The sequence below is a fragment of the Paroedura picta genome, chromosome 1 (assembly GCF_049243985.1).
Source record: "Paroedura picta isolate Pp20150507F chromosome 1, Ppicta_v3.0, whole genome shotgun sequence".
Taxonomy (NCBI): Eukaryota; Metazoa; Chordata; class Lepidosauria; order Squamata; family Gekkonidae; genus Paroedura; species Paroedura picta.
Window position 1 is genome coordinate 195,112,580 of NC_135369.1, and position 23,293 is coordinate 195,135,872.

Below are 23,293 nucleotides of genomic sequence, written 5' to 3' on the forward strand. Positions count from 1 at the left end.
CCTACAAACAAGAAGATTTTGCTGGGATGGTTCTCTGAAGACGCCTGCCAGCCGTTTTGATATGGCTTCTTTCTTCCACATTTGCTTCAAGTGGAAAGCAGGTGTTTTCTCTGCAGATCATTGGGGACGGGGCGGATGGTTAGGTTTTTAAAACTCTTGTGGGTAGAAAAAAAAGCAAGGATTGTGGCAAGGTGTCCCAAGCAGTTGAGGGTGGAGTTGAGTCTCGGTGAGAACATTGCCCAGTTCCTTGGACTAGGTCTCCATACTTGAAGTGAAGAGGAGTTAGCAAGCAGTGCACTTCTGTCGGAGAAACACAGTCCCTCGATGGATGGAACAAGTGCTATTCTAAAGGTCAGCCATGCGTTGGCTTGTAAGATGAGAAGAGAGTGTAGCTCTGCAAGGCATTACTGCAGAATAACAAGTGCTAGTTTTTGAGCAAGCAGCCTGGTAAGGCAGTGCCGAGTTTGTGTTTTGGTAGAACCAAGATTCATTCTTTTGAAAAGCAACGGTACAGATGAATAGCAAAGTAAAATGGCAGAGAAGATGGGGAGTTTGCCATGAAATGTAGAAACTCTGCTGTATGTTTGGGAATGTAGCGGAAGCGTTCTTTTAGGCTGGAGCTTAGTCGTGCCACGCAAAGCCTAGTTAGTTACCTGCTTGAGGCACAAGAGTCAAGTTTCCTTGCTCTCTGTGTTCTAGACTGATACAGGCCGTAGGAAACCTCGACGTGCCTCCTACGCCTCCATCTAGCCTGGCTTTCTGGACGAGTAGAGAGCGTGAGCTAGATAACCAGCAGCACAAGCATAGGCCAGGCCTCGCCTTCCGAATCACAGTTTGGTCTGGTGCCTGCAGCTCAGTCAGAGTCTGGAGCAGAAACGGGGGTTTGTGCTCTCCCAGTAACGCCTTTCCGCGCTGGACCCACAATGAGTCCGTGCAGTCAACAAAATGTCCCACTTGCAACACTGACACTTTAAGCCTCGTGGTTCCAGCCTCCTTATATCCTAATGCTTTAGCTGTTTGCTGGGAATCAGAACCAGAGAAGCTTGCTGAGTTGTGTAGAACATCATAACTAGCTGTGATGCTAACTTTAAACCCATTGACTTCCATCTTAAATTTTGGCAGCGTTGATCATTTCTAGCGGGCCCTTTTTCTGGCATCTAGTAAAGTAATTTTGCCCTAATTCTCAGGGCACATCTGAAATGATGACATAGGAAGAACCTTCACTCACCTGCTCTAGGGCATCAAATTCGTCAACAGATGTGACCATGGCCTCCCCCCCCCTCTTGTTTCTTGGAAAGTCATTTGCTTCTAGCCGACAGCTCTGTGAGTGGGCCATGTGTAACAGTGTGTATATGTGCATACTTTAGGCGCATCGGGCTAAAGTTGGTGGCTGAATTCACTCAATCTCATTAAGGTTTTAAAATTTGCCCATTTCTCTGTTAACACTGTATAACTGTTCCTTATGGAAACAACCAGACATTTTGAGTCAGTTTTCTTTAAAGCGGCCAGTATGCAACTTTAATAAATCAGTTCCCATATTCTCTTTTTATACTGAGACATTTGCAACTGCCATAGTATAAAAATTAGCTTTAATGGCAACATCATAACATGTCTTGGCAATAACTCAGTGAGCTAAGGTAATCCACCTTCAGCTAACAACTAAGACTGTAATGAACAAATGTCATAAAGATATTAATTGCAGCACCATATTATAACCCTTTTAAAATATCAAAGGGCCTATTGTGATATGCAGCTTCACAAGCTGGTGTACCTTAATGGGATTTTCAAAGATTTTCTTAAGGATTAGTCTCTATGTGTTTCGACAGAAAAGATTGTGTTGGCCATTTTTAACGGTTCTGTAAACATCTGACAGTACTTCAAATATTTTTAGTCCGTATTTTTTATTTGAACTTGGAACCTCCTTTGGGCTCATAATAATGATGGGATGCAAATATTCTCCCATTACTTTATCTTCATCAAAAGATATACAGTTGGGTCCTATCCAGAGACAAGATATGTGTAGGTTTAGCTATAATGAGATACACATTTATGAAATCAGTGAAGTTCTTACTCCTCATCATGACAATAAAACCAGTTGTTTCTCTTTTTTTATATATATATAACTTATTTATTAAGAGCCTCTTGTGGCGCAGAGTGGTAAGGCAGCAGACATGCTCTGAAAGTTCTGCCCATGAGGCTGGGAGTTCGATCCCAGCAGCCGGCTCAAGGTTGACTCAGCCTTCCATCCTTCCGAGGTCGGTAAAATGAGTACCCAGCTTGCTGGGGGGTAAACGGTCATGACTGGGGAAGGCACTGGCAAACCACCCCGTATTGAGACTGCCATGAAAACGCTGGAGGGCATCACCCCAAGGGTCAGACATGACTCGGTCTTTGCACAGGGGATACCTTTACTTTTAACTTATTTATTATTTGTTCTTTTATACAACACCTTTTCCCCTCGTGGGGACCGCTTTGTGCCGTTGTCCTCTCCTCCATTTGATCAGAATTGAACTATATTACCCATCTCAAAATCTCCTCCTTTTACTCCAGCAGCATTTTGTTGGGTTCTGAAATCCCTTTAATAGCTATGTTCTCAGAGAATGTGGGAAACAAAAAAAAATTGTCTTTGCATTGTAAATTCAGAGTAATGATCCGTGTTGGTATCCTACGTCCCGATGGTGTTGCCTTTCCAGTAGGAAGCCTCGGTGGTTCAGATGTTTACAGAAGTTGGGGAATGGTGTTCTGTAATGGGGCTGATCTGGTTGGCTCTGACTTGACTTTTGTGCTCTAAGGTGTGGATCCAGAGCTGTACGAGTTGACAACGTCTAAGCTGGAAACGACTAGTGCGGCCAGTAAAGTGACGGATGCGTTTGCCAAGCTGATGTCCACAGTAGAGAAAGCGAGCACATCGGCCAGGTAAATCCATCACTCGTTTAAAAGCCTCATCCCTTTGGGGAGAAGGTTGAAGTCTGCAGCTAACCAAGTGGTGACATGAAGAGCACACCCTAAAAAGCTTCCCCATAGCCTGGATGGCCTGGTGGGAAGCCCCCGGAGGAGTCCAGGTGGACTCTGCAGAGGCAGGCAGTGGCAGACCCCCTCTGAATGTCCCTTGCCTTTCATAACTTGCTCCTCATCGAGCCCTGTGGGGTTGCCATCACCACAGCAGCCACCCTCAAAGTGTCACGTGTCACAGACCTCTGAAGCTCCTCATATGGAGTTGCTCATGCTCTGGTGTTGGTCTGCAGGAGAACTGCTAGCTTCGAATCCAGTGTCACCTGAATTCTTGGGATGTAGCTGGAATATGCTGTCTCAGTACCTGACCAAGGGAGCTTTGACTCTCAAAAGCAGACCTTGTTCATCTCTAAGGTCCTGCTGAGTTTAATCTAGCTGTATTTTGCAGTCCATCTTCTGTATCTGAGCCAGGTCGTCCATTTGGTTGAAAGGAGTTTCTGCTGTGGCTGCTTTTCTAACTTGGAGTCATGGGGACCGGTTCGTCGAAACCAAGGGCCTGTTGAGCCTATGGGCACGGTCGTGACATGGAAAGCAGGCATTGGGGCATCAGTGACTGATAGGGTGCTGGGCCAGTCACAGAATGCTGAGCTCTCTCAAGCTAAGCATCCTTCTGTACTGGAGGTAGGGGTTCCAGGTGGTGTCTTCCCTTCATGCCCAGAGTGGATGTCTCCTGCTCCTGCTCTCTTCTGAAGCTCCTCCCACTCCAGGAAGATTGAGGAAAGCCACGACTGGTTCCCTGCTCCAGGGAAGCGCTGCTTTGAGGAAGGAGGACATGCGAACGTGGAAAGACACTCAAGGGCAGCACCTTGAGGATCATTGCTCCACACTGAGGCATGCCATTGAAAGGGTGTTTAAACCGCACAAACGCCAGCCTCAGATGGAAGCGGTCTATGGCCACATTGCTTTATACTTAGTAACTTTCTTTAATTACTTTATAGCCTGCTTTTCTTGCTAAGACTGGAGGCAGGTTACACAACCTAAAAACTCCATACAGCCAGACTGCAGGAGGCATCCAAGAATGCATCGCAGTAGGATGCGGGGAGGGGCTGTGGATCAGCAGCAGAAGATCTGTGTGGCGTGCAGGAGGCCCCAGCATCTGCCACTACACTGACCCAGCAGTAGGTGATGTGAAAGACTTCTGCCAAGATCCTGGAAAGACGCTGTCAGTCTGAGTAGGCACAGCTGGCCTTGAGGGACCAAGGGCCCGATTCAGTCTAAGGCAGCTTCATGTGGGTATGAGGTGTGGCTGAGATTAGCAAACAGTGCAAGCAAAAGATCGGTAGGACATGACAGCCCATAAACAACGGAGAGAATTGGGTTGCAAAAGTAGGCCATGTAGTTAGGGCAATAAACAGTGCAGTAGACAACCATTATATTCCCTTTATATAAATGCCCGTATAAAGTGCTCTGTTATACAGCCAATCCACTTTCCTCTGCACAAATGCCCTCCCGAGCATTAATGTTGTGCACATTCCACAGAATGTCACCTCTTCCTGGCCTCCTCCGAGAGGCTGTCCCACCTGGCACCACTGGGAATGGAGAGCCACTGATCCCATCTCATCTTGCAGGGCCTTTTCTCCACCTTCATTTTTTTTACTCATTTCTTTTTCTTGCTTCTGCAAACAGGTGTTTTTGTGGGAGGGCCTAGGGACTTCCAGTCACACTTAGAATTGGATGGAGGACTTGGATTTTGTCAGATCGCAGAAGCTAAGCAGGTTAAGACTTGGACGGGAGACCACCTGGGCCCCTCTTGGAAGAATTGGCCCCGGCTAGTACTTGAAGGGGTGGGAGACTGCAGAGAAAGCCCAGGGTTGCTGGACAGTGGCAGGCAGTGGCAAGCTATACGGGGTAGCCAGAAGTTGGCTGCAGCTTGACGGCATGCCCAAAGAAGTGTCCAAAGCAACACGTCCTTCTGAGATGGTTTCAACCGTTTGCCACTGGAGGGAGTCCTAAACCTTTACGATGAGCCCTCGGGTTTTAATTTTAGCTTGGCTGTTCAGCTGTTTTCAGGTACAAACAAGGAAAAATTCAATGCAATCTTTTTTAACTTCAGTTTTCAATATGACACAAAGTGTTTTTGTCAGCAGTTGTTCACTTTTGTTGCTGTTGTACAAAGACACAAAACACACCTGTAGAAACACTTTTTTTAAAAATATGATTTTTAAAACTATTATATAGAAAGAACAAGGAAAAATATCTTTGATTACAATATTACAATCTCATCCCTCCCTCTACGCCCCAAAGTCCCCATTTGCTTGACGTTTCGCATTGCTAAATACTGTAGATGTCTGTTGCCAACAAAGCCACAACAAAAAAATCCCACTTTAACATAAGATTTCCAGCACTTAGACCGTTTATGCACTGGAGATTTCATACCAGGCTGCAGGCTGGAGTTTTAGTTGTGGCAGGTTGTCCCACCTCTTCCTGCACCCACATGGGAGAGCATTTGGCCTGTTGCACATTGTCCGCCCCTGATTTGTGCTCCTGCACAGGAGCTGGGGCAGTGAAGTTCCCAGTGCATAAACGGTCTTACAGTCAACTTGGGAATGTTCAGCCTGGAGAAAAGGAGGTTGAGAGGGGACATGAGAGCCCTCTTTAAGTATTTGAAAGGTTGTCACTTGGAGGAGGGCAGGATGCTGTTTCTGCTGGCTGCAGAGGAGAAGATGCTTTGGGCTGATCCTGCGTTGAGCAGGGGGTTGGACTAGATGGCCTGTATGGCTCCTTCCAACTCTATGATTCTATGATTCTATATCAATCTAGAAAATCAGCTGGTTCCTGCACTTGTTTACAACAACGTATTATAAGTACTTAACATTAAGCATTTCTTATAAAACAATATGAACTTTAATCTAGTATTTATAAAAAGAAAATTAAAAAGGAAAATCCCCCTTTATCATGACATTTACAGCTACTTTAGCCCAGTATTTTTTTAAAGGGGGAAAGAAAAAAAAGAAGAAGCAGTACATTTTATCATAACATTTGCAGCTCTTAAATTCTTCAATTCAAATTGTTTTAAAATCTTTGCAGTTGCTGTAAGTATTAATGCCATCCATACAGAAACAGAATATAGAAAAAATGTTAGCCCCCCAACCCCTTGCCTCCTCCCAGTCTTCTTAAGTCTCCCAGTCTCAATTTGAGTCTTAGGAAATGAAGTTGTGCCCCTTTCCACAGAATATCTGCCAATGATTCTTGAAACAGTTGCACCTCCTGATCTCCAATCTGGGGTGTGTTAGGACCATTTTTTTCCTGGGAAGCTCTTTTAGAATAGTTACTTTCAGGACAAACCAATGTGTCTTTTGGCTGATTCTTTTGTGCTTCTGCTTTGAGATATGTCTTTTCAGTAAAGGTAACCTCATCTGGGGGAACGATCAGTGATGATAATAAGTTCTTGTTTCAGGTCTTGCTTTCTGAAGGACTCCATCTCCAATGCTTCACAATTTTCTTCCGCTGAAGATTTCCAATTCTGTAATTCTTCACTCTTGCTATTTTTTTGTTCTAGTTGGTTAATATTATCATTATCATTTGGTTCATCATTCCTGTTCTTGCCATTTCGGATTTCCTTAAAAATATCTTTCAACAAATTTTCTGTGAAGGCATTCAGATCTTCTCTTTGTTTTGCTAACAGACGGACCATCTGAGTCAAAATAGCCATATTAAAAATCAGACTTAGAAGTCAGCACCAGCCAGTTTTGTGAAGTGTTTCAAACAGCCAGGAGAGGTCCTCCCGCAGAAGTTCTGATTGCTTAGAAAGTCACACAGTGGGAGAGATATCGCGAGAGCCGTTATCAAGGGAAATCTCCGTATAATCTAAACAGTCCAAATTAGCTCATTTATCTTTAAAAATTGTTCATATGCTTGTGAAAGATGAACTCACTGCCGTGGCTTGGTAGACAAGACAGGGGGAGGTGTACAAAAACAATTCAGTGTCATTAAAACGTTACTTACTGTTGATAGCAGGCATTTGAAGTTAGAGAACTCTGAAGTCTCTTCAAAGCAGTTCAGAAAACGAGAGAGGAATGAGAAAGAAAAGGTGATCCTTGTTAAAGAAGGCTCTGATGGTTGACTGCTTCTTGGCCTTAGTCACGTATAGCTTAAGATCTTGAGAATCACTCTCTGCAGATCAGTAACGGGCCTTTTTAGGGCTCCGGAGCTTTTCAAAGCTCTTGTAAGGAGAATTTAGAAAGGTTTGCGCACCTTGCTTGTTTCTGCCGGACGTAGATACGTTCAGCCCCCTATACGGACCACGAGCTCCTCCTTAAGAGAAGTGCTCAAGAAGCCATCTTTCCCATCTATCCCGAAACACTTTTTACAAAACATCACATAGATGACTGCTGGCCCAGTGACCTCTTTTCCTCTATTCATGTGGTTTTCCTGGATTTGCTGAAGGGTCCTAATAGAAGAAGAAGAAGGAGAAGAAGAGTTGGTTCTTATATGCCGCTTTTCCCTACCCAAAGGAGGCTCAAAGTGGCTTACAGTCGCCTTCCCATTCCTCTCCCCACAACAGACACCCTGTGAGGTGGGTGAGGCTGAGAGAGCACTGATATCACTGCCCGGTCAGAACTGCTTTATCAGTGCTGTGGTGAGCCCAAGGTCACTCAGCTGGCTGTATGTGGGGGAGTGCAGAATCGAACCTGGCATGCCAGATTAGAAGTCCGCACTCCTAACCACTACACCAACACAAGGCCAGCCAGCCTTCCTTCCTTCCTTCCTTCCTTCCTTCCTTCCTTCCTTCCTTCCTTCCTTCCTTCCTTCCTTCCTTCCTTCCTTCCTTCCTTCTTCATATAGCAGTGTTTACCCAGTCATAAAATTGTAACATTAAGGAAAATTTATTACAAAAATGTTTATTCAATTAGATCAAGTAAATCATTCAGTTTGTAGTCAAAAGGAGAGAGAGAAGCCTAATCTAAAGCTAGGGGGCAGAGGGACCGGCGGGGAGAGGGGGGGGGCAGAGGGCAGCTCCCAGATTAAGACAGAGGTCTCCTGCTTGAGGAGAGGAATACCTAGACACCCTGAGAGTTGTGGGTTTCCGGACATGCAGAGCCACTGCAACAGACTCTTCTTTAGCCTTTGTTGTTCTTTTGTCTCGACAGAAAGCCCAGGAAGGAGGAGCAGCTCAGCGAAGAGGCCGTCCAGGTGATTGCTAGCCTTCCTGACTTAACTTTCATGCATGCCAAGGTGTTGATGTTCCCGGCCACATTAACACCTTCAGCAAGTTGCCAAGACCAGGTAGACTAAGTGAGGAGGGGATCCACCCATTTCCAGTGATTCCTCCCCACCCCCACCCCCTCCCGGCTCTTTTTCTGGGTCCACTAAAAGTGATCTTTGCTTTTCTGAAAAATTTGAGTTCAGCTGATTTGTTGGTAAGCAGCACTAGAAAGGTATACATAAATATGTATATTTATTTACATACTGGAGTCCTAAATTTATATTAGAAAAAAATGTAAATAACTGGGGAGGGTTGAATCTTTTTTGAAGATTTATCTCTTTTTTTCTTTTTCTTTTTTGTGCTGGGGTGTAAACATTTACGTCTTTGTGGAATACACTGGTGGTGTCCTCCTTACAAAACTTTATAAACATTTTTTAAAAACCCCAGAAACTTCTGGTCTCTTTGAATTCACCCCTGAAATGTTTTCTTTTCAGAATGAGTTGCATTCCCCCCCCCCTTTTTCTGAAAAACATTTTTGCTAAATGAGCCGAAACGGTTAGGAGATCTTTTCTGTGGTTTTGTTTGATCCATCTAATAAGGCTTTTGTTACTCTTTTTGGGTGGGGGTGGGGGGTGGACTGTTTTTTTTCCCCCTCAGCTTCCTGTCTTCTGGAAGTATGGATTTATCATCGCCTCTCATAAGGTTTACTGTCTTCTTTAGCTAAGCTATAGAGCACTGCCTAATTACTTGATTTTGGGGATCTATGTGTTAAAAAATCTATTTTGGTTTGGAATGGAAGGACCAAAAACTATCTGAATGTCTTACAATGAATATACCTGTTACCATTTTTTTCTTCTGTTGTACCATTATTCTTTGTTTGATTTTTGCACAGTGTAAATTGACATAATCATAGATTGCTATGGTTTAGGCTGTATGTACAGTAAAACTATGGGTTGTAAATGTTTGGGGAAATTCCTATGGAAAAAAAGAGAATGCTATGTAGAAAACAACCTCTGACAAGGTTTATGTGCATGCTCAAGGTCTTTTTGAAATTTCAGTGTATAAATTTCCTCTTAGCTTACACAAAATAAAAAAATAAAATTATGTATAGTCTGTTAGTGTGTGTGGCAGTGGCGTATCCTCACCACCTGTGACCTGCCTGTGACAGAGCTGAGCGTCCAGTCCCTAAACAAAAACAAGCCTTTGTCCAACAGCTGTACAACTTGAGGCACAAAATTTGGGGCGAGTTCAAGGTGGGTGGCCAGGTTAGTCTGTCTGTAGCAGTAGGAAAGATCCAGAGTCCAGGAGCACCGGAAAGACCAACCCAGTTTTATGGCAGGGGATGAACTTCCATGAGTAAAGTGAGCAGGGACTCACACAAGGTCATACCCTGCCTCAAATTTTGTAAGACTTTAAAATTTTAAGAAAGATTGAAGAATATGCAACCCTTGCTTACTTAAGGGAAGGCAAAGGACGAGTAACCATTATAATGATAATGCTTTCCGAATTTTATAGCTTTACTGTCAAAGGCATCATTTGATTTTGCATGTATAACATAGACCTGTTTGACAGTTCTGGGATTTTAAACTTACAGGTGTCTTAGTTTTCATCAAGCAAAACTGCAAACATGCCCAGCACCTGGGGAAAAGCCCCTAGCACCTGTCCCCTTGTTCCAGCTCAAAGATGCCTTCCTCCTTCTGTGGCAACTCCGTTTCCAACAAACCTTACAGCGTTTACCTGGCACCTTTGCTTCCTGCTCTACCGCTTTCTGATACTGCGCAGCATGGAACGTATTGAGACAGTCTTTGTGGATCTGGGGGGACCTGGGAGCGCAGGGGGTTGGACTAGATGGCCCATGAGGTCCCTTCCAACTCTATAAAACAACCAAATACTAGAATGGAGGGGTACAATCTAGTCAAATGGCACAGACAAGTAAAAAAGCGGGGAAGAATAACAATATATGATAAGAATCTTTATACTTGTGAAGAAATACGGATACCTGAGCATGAAAGTTCAGTTGTGTATTTGGGTAAATATAAAAGGAGTAGGAAATGAGAATGGTATTATTGTGCTATAGACCACCAAACCAGTCAGAGGCTGTTGGAAGACCAACTCTCCTAAAAATACAAACTCCATTAATTTCTTAATTGTCTTTCTGACAGCTTCATTTCCCAGAAATTAGAGAAGGGAACCAGGTGGGTCTCCTATTTTAGACTTGATTCTCATCAGTAGGGAAGAACTGGTAGATGAGGTGGAAGTAGTGGGCACACCATATGATTTTGGAATTTTCAACTGTGGGAAAGAGAAAAGCTTTACATAGTTGGACAAATAGACTGGACTTCAGGAAATCCGATTTTAACAGACTTAAAGGTATGTTGGGTACAGGCCTGTGGTCAGAAAGACTTAAAGAGATGGGAGTCCAAGAAGGCTGGAAGTTTCTTAAAAGTGAAATACTGATGTCTCAATCACAAACATTCCCCTTGAGAAGAAAAGATGGAAGGAGCCTAAGAAAGTCAAGTTGGCTCCATAAGCAGTTGTCAAATGATTTGAGGAATAAAAAAGAGTCATTTAGGAAATGGAAGGAAGGCCTTATTACCAAGGATGAGTATAAACAAATAACTAATAACTGTAGGGAGACTGTTAGAAAAGTTAAAGCTCAATATGAGCTTAGGCTAGCAAGAAGTGCTAAACATAACAAAAAAGGCTTCTTTAGTTATATTTCATGCAAAATAAAGAATAGGAACTCTGTAGGACCACTGTGAGGACAAGAAAGTGAAATTATAACAGAGGATGAAGAGAGGGCTGAACTGCTTAACTCCTATTTCTCCTCAGTCTTCTCTTGTGGGGGAAGTGGTGCTCAATGTGGCAAAAGCATATCACAACAGGGGGGATGGGACTGTGGGGGCAGTCCATAAACACCTTTGTTGTTTTTGTTAGGTGCAAAGTCATGTCCGACCCATCGCGACCCCATGGACAATGATCCTCCAGGCCTTTCTGTCCTCTACCATTCCCCAGAGTCCACTCAAGTTTGCACCGACTGCTTTAGTGACTCCATCCAGCCACCTCATTCTCTGTCGTCCCCTTCTTTTTTTGCCCTCAATCGCTCCCAGCATCAGGCTGTTCTCCAGGGAGTCCTTCCTTCTTATGAGGTGGCCAAAGTATTTGAGTTTCATCTTCAGGATCTGGCATTCTAAGGAGCAGGCAGGGCTGATCTCCTCTAGGACTGACTGGTTTCTTCGCCTTGCAGTCCAAGGGACTCGCGAGGGTCTTCTCAGGCACCGGAGTTCAAAAGCCTCAATTCTTTGACACTCGGCCTTCCTTATGGTCCAACGTTCTCAGCCATACATTGCAACTGGGAAGACCATAGCCTTGACTAGACGCACTTTTGTTGGCAGGGTGATGTCTCTGCTTTTTAGGATGCCGTCTAGATTTGCCATAGCTTTCCTCCCCAGGAGCAAGCGTGTTTTAATTTCTTTGCTGCAGTCCCCATCTGCAGTGATCTTGGAGCCCAGGAAAATAAAATCTGTCACTACTTCCATTTCTTCCCCATCTATTTGCCAGGAATAAACACCTAGTGCCTGCCTTTAAATGAAACAAAGTCTTCTGGGCCAGATGAACTGCATCCAAGTGTACTAAAAAACTTGTAGATGTCATCTCTGAACCTCTGTCCATTATTTTGTACACTTCTTGGAGAACAGGTGAGGTGCCAGATGATTAAAGGTGGGCAAATGTTGTCCCCTTCTTCAAGAAAGGGAAAAAGGAGGATCCGGGTAATTATCGACCCGTCAGCTTGACATCTGTAGCTGGCAAAATGTTGGAACAAATAATCAAACACTGTCCTTGAGCAGCTGGAACTGAGAGCTGTGATTCCTAGGACTAATCACAGGTTTTGCAAGAACAAGTCATGTCAGACCAACCTTATCTCTTTTTTCGAGAAAGTGACTACTTTGATGGACCAGGGGTAAGCTGTAGACATAGTTTATCTGGATTTCAGTAAACCTTTTGATAAGGTTCCACATGATATTCTTGTTCACAAGTTAGTAAAATGCAGTATGGATCCTAATTCTTTCAAGTGGATCGATAACTGGTTGACTGATCATATCCAAAGGGTACTTGTTAATGGTTCAGCATCCTCTTAGAGAAGAATGATAAGTGGAGTGCCCCAGGGATCTGTCCTGGGGTTTGTGTTGTTCATCATATTTATAAATGATTTGGATGATGGATTAGAGGGGAAACTTAATTTGCAGATGATTCTAAACTGGTAGGGATAGCAAACACAACACGACTGAATCAGAATGCAGGATGATCTTGATTGGCTCGAGAACTGAACTACAAACTAAATAAAATGAAATTTAATAGGGAAAAATGTAAAGTTCTTCATTTAGGTAGGAAAAACCATTTACACCAATATGGGATGGGGAGTAGCAGTGCAAGTCTTGGCAGTAGTATATGCAAGAAGGATCTAGGATTTTTAGTATATCGTACATTTAACACGAGTCAGCAGTGTGGCTAAAAAGCAAATGGGATTTGGGGCTGTATCAAACGGAGTATCGTGTCCAGATCACGGGCGGTGATGGTTCCGCTTTACTCTGCTCTGGTTCGGCCTCACTTGGAGTACTGTGTTCAGTTTTGGGCACCCCAGTTGAAGAGGGATGTAGACAAACTGGAGCGTGTCCAGAGGAGGGCAACAAAGATGGTGAGGGGTTTGGAGACCAAGACATATCAGGAAAGGTTGGGGGAACATGGTCAGTTTAGCCTGGAGAGGAGACGACTGAGAGGGGATTTGATAATCAAGTATTTAAAGGGCTGCCATATAGAGCAGTGGTCCCCAACCTTTTTATCACCAGGAACCACTCAACACCAGGGACCATTCACCAGGGACCACTCAACGCCTTTTACTGAGGCCCGGGGGGGGGGATAGTTTACTCCTCTGCTCTCAACCACTGCCCTAGCGCTCTCTGATCGCTATGGTAATGTTTAAACATCCCTTCAAAATAAGATACAGACACGCCACAACAATGTTGTAAAGGGCTGGGGGGGGATGAAGTAAAGGGCCAGGGGGGGGGGAGAAGGTGTCCTTCGGGGCCCACCTCCAATTAGTCGAAGGACCACATGTGGTCCATGGCCCACAGGTTGGGGATATCTAATATAGAGGATGGAGCAGAGTTGTTCTCTCTTGCCCCCAATGGGATGAAATTAATTCAAAAGAATTTTCGGCTAAACATCCGGAAGACATTTGTGACAGAGTGGTTTCTCAGTGGAACAGGCTTCCTCGGGAGGTGGTGGGTTCTCCATCTCTGGAGATTCTTAAACAGAGGCTGATTCTGTGAAGGTTCAAGGGGGTGGCAGGTGACAGTGGATGATCGAGAGGGTTGTGAGTGTCCTGCATAGTGTAGGGGGTTGAACTAGATGACCCATGAGGTCCCTTCCAACTCTATTATTCTATGGTTCTCTGAGTCTTTCTGATCATGCCCAGCAATGTAGGACAATAAGATTGGGTGTCTATGGTTTGAAGGAGAGGTGAAAAGCTCAACCACAAAGGAGGAGTCAGGTTAACATAAGGCAACGCAAGCCCCTCCTGCCTTCTTCTTTTTTTTGCTTTTGGCCGGTTGGTTGTATTTGTCTCCTGCCCTTCCTGTGCAGCTCAGAATATACACAGTTAAAATACACAGTAGATTAGGTAAAAATGCCTGGGCTTAAGAGCTGCCTGGATTCACAGCACACTTTCAGGAGCATTGTACTCATTCTAAAATGAAAGGTTTCACTGGAGGGTTTTTTTCTTAGTACTTCCTAAATTGCCTACGTTCGGGAAGACTTGGAAATGGGCCTTAAAAATCAAAACATTTCATCCATGCTGGAAGCTAAAAGAGGATGCAACGGGATGCATCGTAGAACCTTAATATGGGTTAGATTTGAGTCAAGTAGTCCCTTAAGAGATCTGACGAAGGGAGCTTTGGCCCTTGCAAGTAGTTCTCCAAGGTCTTGCTGGACTCCAGTCTAGCTCCTCTGCTGCAGGCCAGCACCACAATCCCTGCCCCCCACCCCTGGAACATAATATATTTGGGCATCCCAGGAAGTCAAGCTGAAATGTATTTATCTTTGTTACCTGTTTTGCCATTTCGGTCTCCTGTGCAATGCACAACATGGAATGCGCATGGGTTGTGGCACTGTAGCCACGCAATACAGAGATATTACTTTTTTGTCCTGCTGCTGGCCCACTGTAGGGGGCCAGTCCACATGTCAAGGGAAGGGAGGGACCACGCATTCCCACCCGCCCTCAGCCTTGCTTAGAAGCTCCGTGCAGATCCTCCTGCCCCAGGGGTGATCATTTTTGTTCTGATGTTCTTTCTCCCAAGATGGAATCGTTTGTTGATAATATGTTTAATTTGCTGGCCAGGCTTCACTGGCAGAACGGTGGCATCATTTAGTTCTGCGATTCAGGAGCTACCCCATTAGGTTGCGATCCCCGTTTTCATCTGGCCAGCTCCCTGCCTTCTCAGGCTGTGCTCACTGGCGGCTCAAAGGGGGTGGGGTGGGGTGGGGTGGGGTGGGGGGTCTCTTCTAAAAACATTGCCTTCTGCACTCACCTCCCACCGCTGCCTTCAAAAGAGCTTCCTCTGAAGCACAAAATGGAGCTTGCACAGGTAGCCGTGGCAATAAGAAGAGCTGGTTTCTGTACCCTGCTTTTTGCTGCTTGAAGAAATCTCCAGGTAGCTTCCCATCGCCTTCCCTTTCCTCTCCCCACAACAGACACCCTGTGAGGGGGTGGAGGCTGAGAGAGCCCTAAGATTACTGAAGAAGAAGAAGAGTTGGTTCTTATATGCCACTTTTCTCTACCCAAAGGAGTCTCAAAGCGGCTTCCAATCGCCTTCCCTTCCTCTCCCCACAACAGACACCCTGTGGTAGGTGGGGTTGAGAAGAACTCTGACGGGCCTGCTCCGTAAGAACAGCTCTATTAGGGCTGTGACGAGCCCAAGGTCACTCACTTGTTTGCATGTGGAGGAGCGGGGAATCTACTCCCCTGCAGAGATGTGGGGGGAGTGGGGCCTTCAACTTAGTTCTCTACCAATTTAATTCACTGGTACATTTCGTAGATGTTTCTACTGCCCTCCCATACGGCTCAGGGTGGTTTACATATAACATTGCAGGGTAGTGCATGGAACATCCTAAGTATATAACAGAATAAGAGTGGTTTTAAATTGACATAATTTCTATGGCTTGATCAACAATAATTTAACAGGAACTGCGTAGATAAACCCCCAGAGAGGTCAGACTGGTGTAAGCCATGGAGGAGGTGTCTAGGGGGGCCAGGGGGGGGTGTCCGACCTGCGGATGTTATTGCGTTGGTTGGTCTCAAGCAAATGCCTGGTGGAGGAGCTCCCTTTTGCTGGCACTGCGGAATTGTGGAAGTTCACGCAGGGCTCTGATCTGTTTATCCACACATACACACCTGCTTTTTGTTTTGTGGTGACCTAGGTTTGTCTAGAGCCTCTTGTGGCGCAGAGTGGTAAGGCAGCAGACATGCAGTCTGAAAGCTTTGCCCATGAGGCCGGGAGTTCAATCCCAGCAGCCGGCTCAAGGTTGACTCTGCCTTCCATCCTTCTGAGGTCGGTAAAATGAGTACCCAGGATGCTGCTAGGGGGTAAACGGCAATGACTGGGGAAGGCACTGGCAAACCACCCCGTATTGAGTCTGCCATGAAAACACTAGAGGGCGTCACCCCAAGGGTCAGACATGACCCGGTGCTTGCACAGGGGATACCTTTACCTTTAGGTTTGTCTACTGCCCACTGACTTGACCTTACTGACCACTACTCTGAATTTGAGCTCCCCCATCATGCACACACACTTACCTGCTTCTCCTTGGGGGCATGATTTCTGTGTGTCATCCTACCTTGGGGGACTTGTCCCAGTCTCAGGGAGTGACTCGGGGTGTTTTGGTACCGCTTTCTCCATGCCTATTCTGAGCTTTTTCTCCTGGGGGGGGGGGGGGCACCGATGTCTGCCTGTTGCCCGGCCGGCCGGCCTACTTCCTGGGAGGTGAGAGGGGTTGCGCTGTGGATGTGGGAGGGTGCCATTGCCTTCCCCTGTGCCAAATGGTCATAGGCAATGAGCACAGCCTCCCGCCACCAGCACATCACGTGACTCTCCACCTTGCCACATGAGCTGCAATAAGACCTCTCCGCCCTCGTCTTGCATTCCCTGGCACCCCACCAGTAAGCAACTGTGCCTCCCCCCTGCTCCAGCCGTGGGCATGGGGACACAATTCCACTCCGCCAACAGTTCCACCCCTGTGTGGCATACGGCCATGTGTTCTGTGCCCATGCAAGAACCGAAGGGGGGGAGATGTTCTCTGGAAGCAGACCCACAGAAACGGAACTGAAAATAGTCAGAACCTCAAAAGGTTGAGTGTCTGTGTAACATCATCAGTTAATTATGTGACCTTCATTGTGCACAAAAACTTAAAAAATTAAAAACTTACATACACAGCCCACAGGCTATTGCAAGAACAATGTTATATGCATGATATCAACTCTAGACCTGACGCATTTCAGCCCGTGTAGGGCCTCCTTCAGAGGTCTGAGTATGTCACACACTTATCTTTATCCATGGCGGTTGCAGCGGAGGGGGGAGGGGGAAGAGAGTCCTTCCCCACGGCCCGCCAAGTGCGCCTGACGCCTTACGGAGGCCACGAGAGCACTTGCGGGCCCCAGGGACTTGCCTGCTCCCCCGCCGGCTGCGGGTGCCTGGGGGGGGGTGAGGGGGAGCCTTTCAAAACTCATTCTTATGAATGGGCTTTGCAGCTAGTTCATTAAGAAAACATAGGATACGTACAGCAGCCAATATAACAACCAAGATAAGAGCTTTAAAATAATAGTTGAAATGGAACATGCCTATTTAACTGTTGTTATTTCTCTTCCAAAGTCTGCCAAAAATTTCACTGTGTGCTCATTTGTTCAGTTGTTGGTGCATGTTTTGCAGTACGTCAATGGCCCAGGACACACAACGCTTCACCACCACCGTTCTCCAGAGGCACCCGAAAAGGATACAGCCCAGGTGGTTGCTGCTGGAGGAAGGAATGTTAGCCAGTTGTGGGGCGTGGAAGAGGCCCACTCCCACTCAGCAGCAGGAGGCAGAGTGGAGAGCAGGCCCCTCAGAGGTTGCTGGGCTTGGGACTACAAGGCAAGCCACCCCCTGTGAGGTCATGCTGCCTGGTATACCATTCCCCACCGGAGGACCATGAGCTGGCAAGTGTAGCCCTCTGTGCACCGCTCAGCAGGGGAGCTGGTCAAGGCCAAGCTTGTCAGAGTCAAGGTGGACCTCTGGAGTGGTCGCCATCATGGCTACCTGTCCCTCACCATCCACCAGTGGCAACAGAAATAACTGGAGCGGTGGGACCATGACCACACTCCAGGAGGACCACTGCCTCCTGGCTACAAGATGGCTCTCCATGCACAGGAGATGGATGTGGGCCGCATGGTTGAAAAGGTGCTTGTGGTGATGCAGCGCCACCTGAGGCAGTGGCTGGCCAGCAGGCACACCACCTGGGGCTACCTGGTCACGGATGCCAGCACCAACATGTGTGGCCTGTGGAATTGGTGTCCCCTTGGGGCCTGGCTACACTGCAGAGTCCAGTGCTCATTCCAGCCCTCAAAGGAGGGGAATGACTTGCCCCAGGCAGAGCACACCAGTGGTTTCCTGGAATGGCTTTCGAACATGCTCCATGCGAGTCATTGGAGCTCAGTTGTTGGAGCTGATGTTGAGCTTCTCTTCCCCATGCTGGAGGGCCACGGAGGAGGTGACATCCTGCACTGTGTTCCACCAAGCATGCAATCATCGGGTCAGTGGAATTCCATGAGATGGTCACGTACTTGATGATGGGTGAGAAGTGGCCAGCCAGGGGCCAGCAGTTTTTCAGCAGGGCTCTCATCTCAAGGGTGGCAGCATCTCCACCCCACCCCCCAGCAGTGCTCCCCAGCCTCAGGGCATCCCAGGGGCAGCTTGTGAGCGGGCAAACGATGAGTCAGGGTCTTGGCCGACAGATTGTGGGTGGGCATCAGAGAGAGCTTGCATCCTCTTAGCAAGGAACAGGTGTACAATGTGGACCGTGTGTGCAACCCCGCGTCAAGGGTGTCGCCCTCCGTGCCCCTTCCTGCCATTCGATCCCCTTCATTTCCATAGAGAATTCTTTGCCATCCAAGGAGCGACGGAGCCCTGGGGAGTTTGCCTCCTCCCTCCCCCACCTGACTCGGTCTGACTATCTCTTGCCGGATTGGGGCCCACAGCAGGCATGGGCCGCTGCCAACCGAATGGTCTTCTCCCACCTGACACTGCGGCCCAGGCCCAAGGAGGGGAAGCTGTGCGTTCCTAATAAGAATAATAACCTTTATTTTTATAGCCTACCCTTCCTGGCTGGCTCAGGGCGGGTAACAGCAGAATAAAACATACAGTAATATAATTGCACAGTTAAAACAGTATCTGCAAGTGTAAATGTGATTTTAAAAACTGCCTGTTTCCAAAGCCTCCATGACAGGGATTCGGTATTTTCCAGCTGGGGGGTTCTTCGGCTGAGGGGCCGGTGTTTCTTCCATGTTGCATTCCTGGCCGGAGCCTCAGGCCCACGGTGAAGGCCGGAGCACAGGCTGGGGGGGCTGCCCTCCTCCTTGAGGGTTAAGGCAGATGAGATGCTGTAAGTCAGTACAGGCAACGGGGCCAGACCGCCAAGAAGCAATCCAATTAGAATCAAGATTCCAGAAATCTGGGACAGAGCTGAAACAAAGCATAATGTCAGGTCCACAGAAACGTATTGTATTTTGAGGCTTGGGCTTTGCAAAAACCCCACGCCTGGTTTGTAAAATGGTTCTCAGTGAGCAAAAGACAGGCAGGAAGGGGAAGTCCAGTTCCTCCCAAGCCTTGCAGTGCTTGCCAGTTGCTTGGCAAATGACAGGGGCCCTCCTGCCTGAAGACGGGGGACGGGCTGGAATCAGACAGGCCCAGAGCGAGACAAGCTCTTCCTGGCAGCCCCAGAAAGGAGAGTTTTGACCCTTAGAGGGGTGGGCATGGAAGGAGAGGCTTCCATTCCGAAGGACTCATCTGGGGAAAGGGGCTCCCACACGGGGATCAGTCAAAGGACCGGCTGCCCAGGAAAGGCGACACGGTTTGGAACACGCCTCCTGCCTGTGCTCAGATACGGGGCCTTCTTTAGACTCAGACAGGCTGAGGCAGGGGCAGAAGCAAAGGACAGAGGAAGGTGTATCTACTCATTTTCTTTGTCCTCCTGGGTCAGTATGATGTCAAGCTCAGTCTGTTTGCAAACTTTCCTTTTAAGAAAACCTTCACTGTTTTAAATCTTGGCTGATCTTGTTCATTCCACGTCAGCGTCCGCCATTGGAACAAGCTGTTTGAAATGGGCGAGAGAGAGAGAGTTGGTAGATCACTAATTCCCTGAGATTATGCTAAACTGTCCCCCTGGTAGCTAGTGGCTGGATAGAAGACTCCAGGTGGAGCTTTTAGTAGGTCATGCAGCAAGGAAAGCTGGGGGGGGGGTGGCCCTCTAGGCAGGTAGCTCCTGCCATGGCCAGTTGATGGCAGCGTGCCCAAAGAAGTGAGAAAGGAGAGCCCTAAGGCATTCTAGGAGGCCAGAGGGGAGGACATCCCTGGGTGGAGACTCCGGGTGGCTGCTCGTTACCTACCCACCTTGGAGGGCTGATGGGAGCTGTGCTCACAGGTCAGCCGGGCTGTGCCCTCCCAGCATGACCAAGTAAGTGATGCAGAAGTTACATCATAGGCTCATCCAGCCACACATGGTATGCACTTTACACAGTAATCATAGAATCCTAGAGTTGGTAGGGACCTCATGGGCCATCTAGTCCAACCCCCTGCACTATGCAAGACACTCACATCCCAAACGCTCATCTACTGCCACCAGCCACCCCCTTGAATCAGCCTCTCCGTCAGATCGCAATCCAGCCTCTATTTAAAAATTTCCAAAGATGGAGAATCCACCACCTCCTGAGGAAGCCTGTTACTATACTTCACAGTCTCCTAATGCAAGGCTGGCCCAACTGTGACTCTCCAGATGTCCATGGATTGCATGCTAGCAGCGGCTCATGGTAACTGTAGTCTATGGACATCTGGAGAGCCACAGTTTGGTCACCCGTCCCCTAATAATAGAAAAAACCCTCTTGAATAATTCAATTGCCAAAAGCCAGGAATGTTGGGAGCTTTCCTGGCCTCCTCAGGCTGGCCGGCCATGCCACAAGGTGGAGGCCACAAAGTAGAATGAGTGCACACATGAGTGAAGCTGTCATGGCAGGGCATAGAGAAGGAGGCAATTCTCCAAATAACTGTATCCTTTCTGGAAAATTTCATCTTTCAATATGATCTGTATTGCTAGGTAGAGAGAGACAGACCCAAACTGCATACCAGCCCTCCTTCCCTCCTACAAACCAGCCCTAATTACTTGCTATGCCTCCTGCTGCAAGGCACACCAAGAGACACAAGAGGGAGAGACACACAGAGAGATCTGCATCTCCCGGTGTCCCCTGGGTCCTAGTGCCCATTGCATTCCTGGTTGCAATGGGCTCTCTTGCTAGTCACCTATAATGTCTAAACTTGCAATGTTTAGGGTCAAAGTAACCTACAAAGTCCACACTGCTGTGAGAAATCATCTGATTAATTTTATAGGTGGCTGTTTTTTAAAAAATTTACACTTACAAAGTGTGTAAGTCATCCGACACAAAGGGGGAACATTCTTTCCCCCCATGAGCAGCATGTCCTCCCTGCGGTTTTACAAAGTTATTTCTCCAATTACTCAAACAATTAGAGCAGTGGCTGCCTTCAGCTGCGGGGCATTCCTGCTCATCCTTTGCTTCTCCTCTTGGCTGTTCTGGCTGCACTAATCTTTCCCAGGCTTTCAATTGGAAGCCCTTGTTCCGTGCAGATTTTTAAAAAAACGAACAAACAAAAAAAGCGGGTTGTGTGTGATGGGTCGAATCAATGAATGGCAGAGCTTCCCCCCAAGGCGGTCCGACCGAATATCATGTTCCTGGCCTATCCCAGAGATTCAAAAAAGGTTTCTGGGGTTACAGAATAAAAGAAGACTCAAGCTGTTTTATCTGTTTTAGTTTACCTAAGCCGGGGTCCACAACCCTTTTGAGCTTGCAGGCCTTTTTGGGATTCTGACCCAACCACAAAATGGCTGCCGCAGCGTCCCTCCAGCCATGCCGTGGAGACTTTTATTCGGCTGCTGCCAAAGCAAAGTTTTTACACTGAATAGAGCTCTTATCATTGTGGGTGGCCAACTCCCGATTGGGAAATTCCTGACATTTTAAGTGGAGAGGTTGGGGTGTGGGGTGGGAGTGCGGCAGGGTATAATGCAACCCTCTTTAAATATCTAGCGAGGGGTAACTGATTGGTAAGAATATTTTTAGCATCCCAGGGTGAGCCATTTTGGATTTTCCCCTCTTCGGCTGGCCAGATCTCTCCAACCTTCCCTCTGGGCTGGTGGCTTCTGTCCCTGTGCCTTCACCCCCCCCTCCCCCGTCTTGCAGCCTGTAGAGAGAGGAAAATCTCCCTTACCTTTTTCCGTGTTCTGGGCTCTTTCGCCCAGGTGCACAATCCACAGAGTACCTTTCTGAATAGATGGGGATGTTCACTTCCCTGGTTGCCTACCCCACCGTGGGTTGTCTGTCGACTGGGCTCCCAACTGAACAGGCAGGCCAGGTTCCGAGCTGACATCACAGCAGGTTCTGGATTTGTTCACTGGGGAAGAATCCGTCCCTACTGATGTTGCTTAGGTAACCCTTTTCTATGCCTAAGGCTGGAGGGAAGCGGAACTGGTGTTTAAAGTGGTTTCAGGTTGTCTGCAGCCTATCAAATCCGCTTCATTCACTCCATGATTCACAGAGAGCCATGATTACTATATTATATTATATTATATTATATTACATTACATTACATTACATTACATTACATTACATTACATTACATCTTTAACCGCTCCTGCGGAGCCGATTATATAATCGGTTAAGGGCACCCAAGGCGGGCCTGTCCGTGATGAGGAAGGGTGCTGATAGGCCCCTTCCCCCGGACTGACAATTGGAGGGCCCAATCAGCAGGCGCAAAGCGCCTGCCGATTGGGCCTTCCGATTGTCAGTCCGGCGGCAAGGGACCAATTTGGTCTCTTGCCGCTGGACTGATGAATCGGGAAGCGCGAAGCACCTCCCGATCCGCCCCCATCGACGGCACTCACTGCAGCCTCCCTGCTGCCATTCGCACGCTCACCACGCACCAGCCACCTCGCCGCCGCCCTCCGGCTCCAGCCGTGCCCACCGCCCCGCCGCCGGCTGCCGCAGCGCCTCATCACCCTGCACCTCGATGAAGCCGCCTGCGGCCGGGAGCGCCCGTGCCCGCCACCCCACACACCTACACGCAGCCGCATCCCTGCTCCCGCCTGCCCCGCCACCCAAATGCTGCCATCGTCACCCCCACGCACTCAGGAACGGCCGCCGCAGACCTGTCCACCCAGCCCGAATCTCGACCAGCCGTGACGGAGGACCTGCCCCGAGCCCAAAGCCTACCTCCTGCCCTTCGAGCCCGCGACCAGCCTCCCGCCCGCTCCATGCTCCTGCCTGACCTCCAGATGCAGGTAGGATGCGGCCCAGCCCACCCACTCGCGGCCTCTTCACCGGCCGCCCACTGCCCAGTCTCAGATCGGTCCCTGCTGCGCCCCAGAACTCGTACGCCTGGATAGCGCCCGCTGTCTGCAGATTACAGCAGGCTCTATTTCTAGTTATAATATATTATATTATACTACCTCTAAAGCCCATTTCATTTGGAAATGAAATGGGCGCTAGATGGCCTGGGAGCAGGCCCACCCCCCACCCAAGGCTCTCTCGAGCCTTCTCCCGGCCGGCGGAGTGGCCTTGCCGTGTCTACGACGCGGCGAGGCCACTTTGCCGGCCGGGAGAAGGTGGCAAGGCCCACCCCCCACCCGAGGCTCTCTCAAGGCTGCTCCGCCGGCCGGGAGAAGGCGGCGCGGCCCACCCCTCACTCGTGGATGTCTGGAGCAGCCGGGCAGATTCCCTGGGTGGGTGAAGCTCCCCATTGGCTGCTTGGGGCGGGATGGACACTT

At 48.0% G+C, this 23,293-nt stretch overlaps 1 protein-coding gene and 1 long non-coding RNA gene across 12 annotated transcripts in view; one reads left to right on the plus strand and one right to left on the minus strand.

Annotated features, from left to right (window-relative positions):
- The window catches only part of AFTPH (aftiphilin), a 202,522-nt gene that overhangs the window by 43,884 nt on the left and 135,345 nt on the right, over positions 1–23,293 (plus strand). For 10 of the 11 annotated variants that reach the window (XR_013227128.1, XM_077315725.1, XM_077315751.1 and 7 more), the window contains 2 exons: positions 2,793–2,916; positions 8,103–9,262. Coding sequence is in view for 9 of the 11 variants with exons in the window: in XM_077315725.1 (XP_077171840.1) it covers positions 2,793–2,916; positions 8,103–8,247 (269 nt within the window). In the remaining 2 variants the exon portion in view is untranslated. Of the gene's footprint in view, positions 1–2,792; positions 2,917–8,102; positions 9,263–23,293 lie in introns of those variants that run through there. The other variant, XR_013227129.1, reaches the window with a different exon arrangement.
- On the minus strand, positions 18,523–22,990 carry LOC143826728 (uncharacterized). The gene is made up of 4 exons (XR_013227113.1): positions 22,976–22,990; positions 21,739–21,979; positions 19,419–19,555; positions 18,523–18,927 (listed from the first exon to the last, which is right to left on the minus strand). It is a non-coding gene; the product is annotated as an uncharacterized LOC143826728 (long non-coding RNA).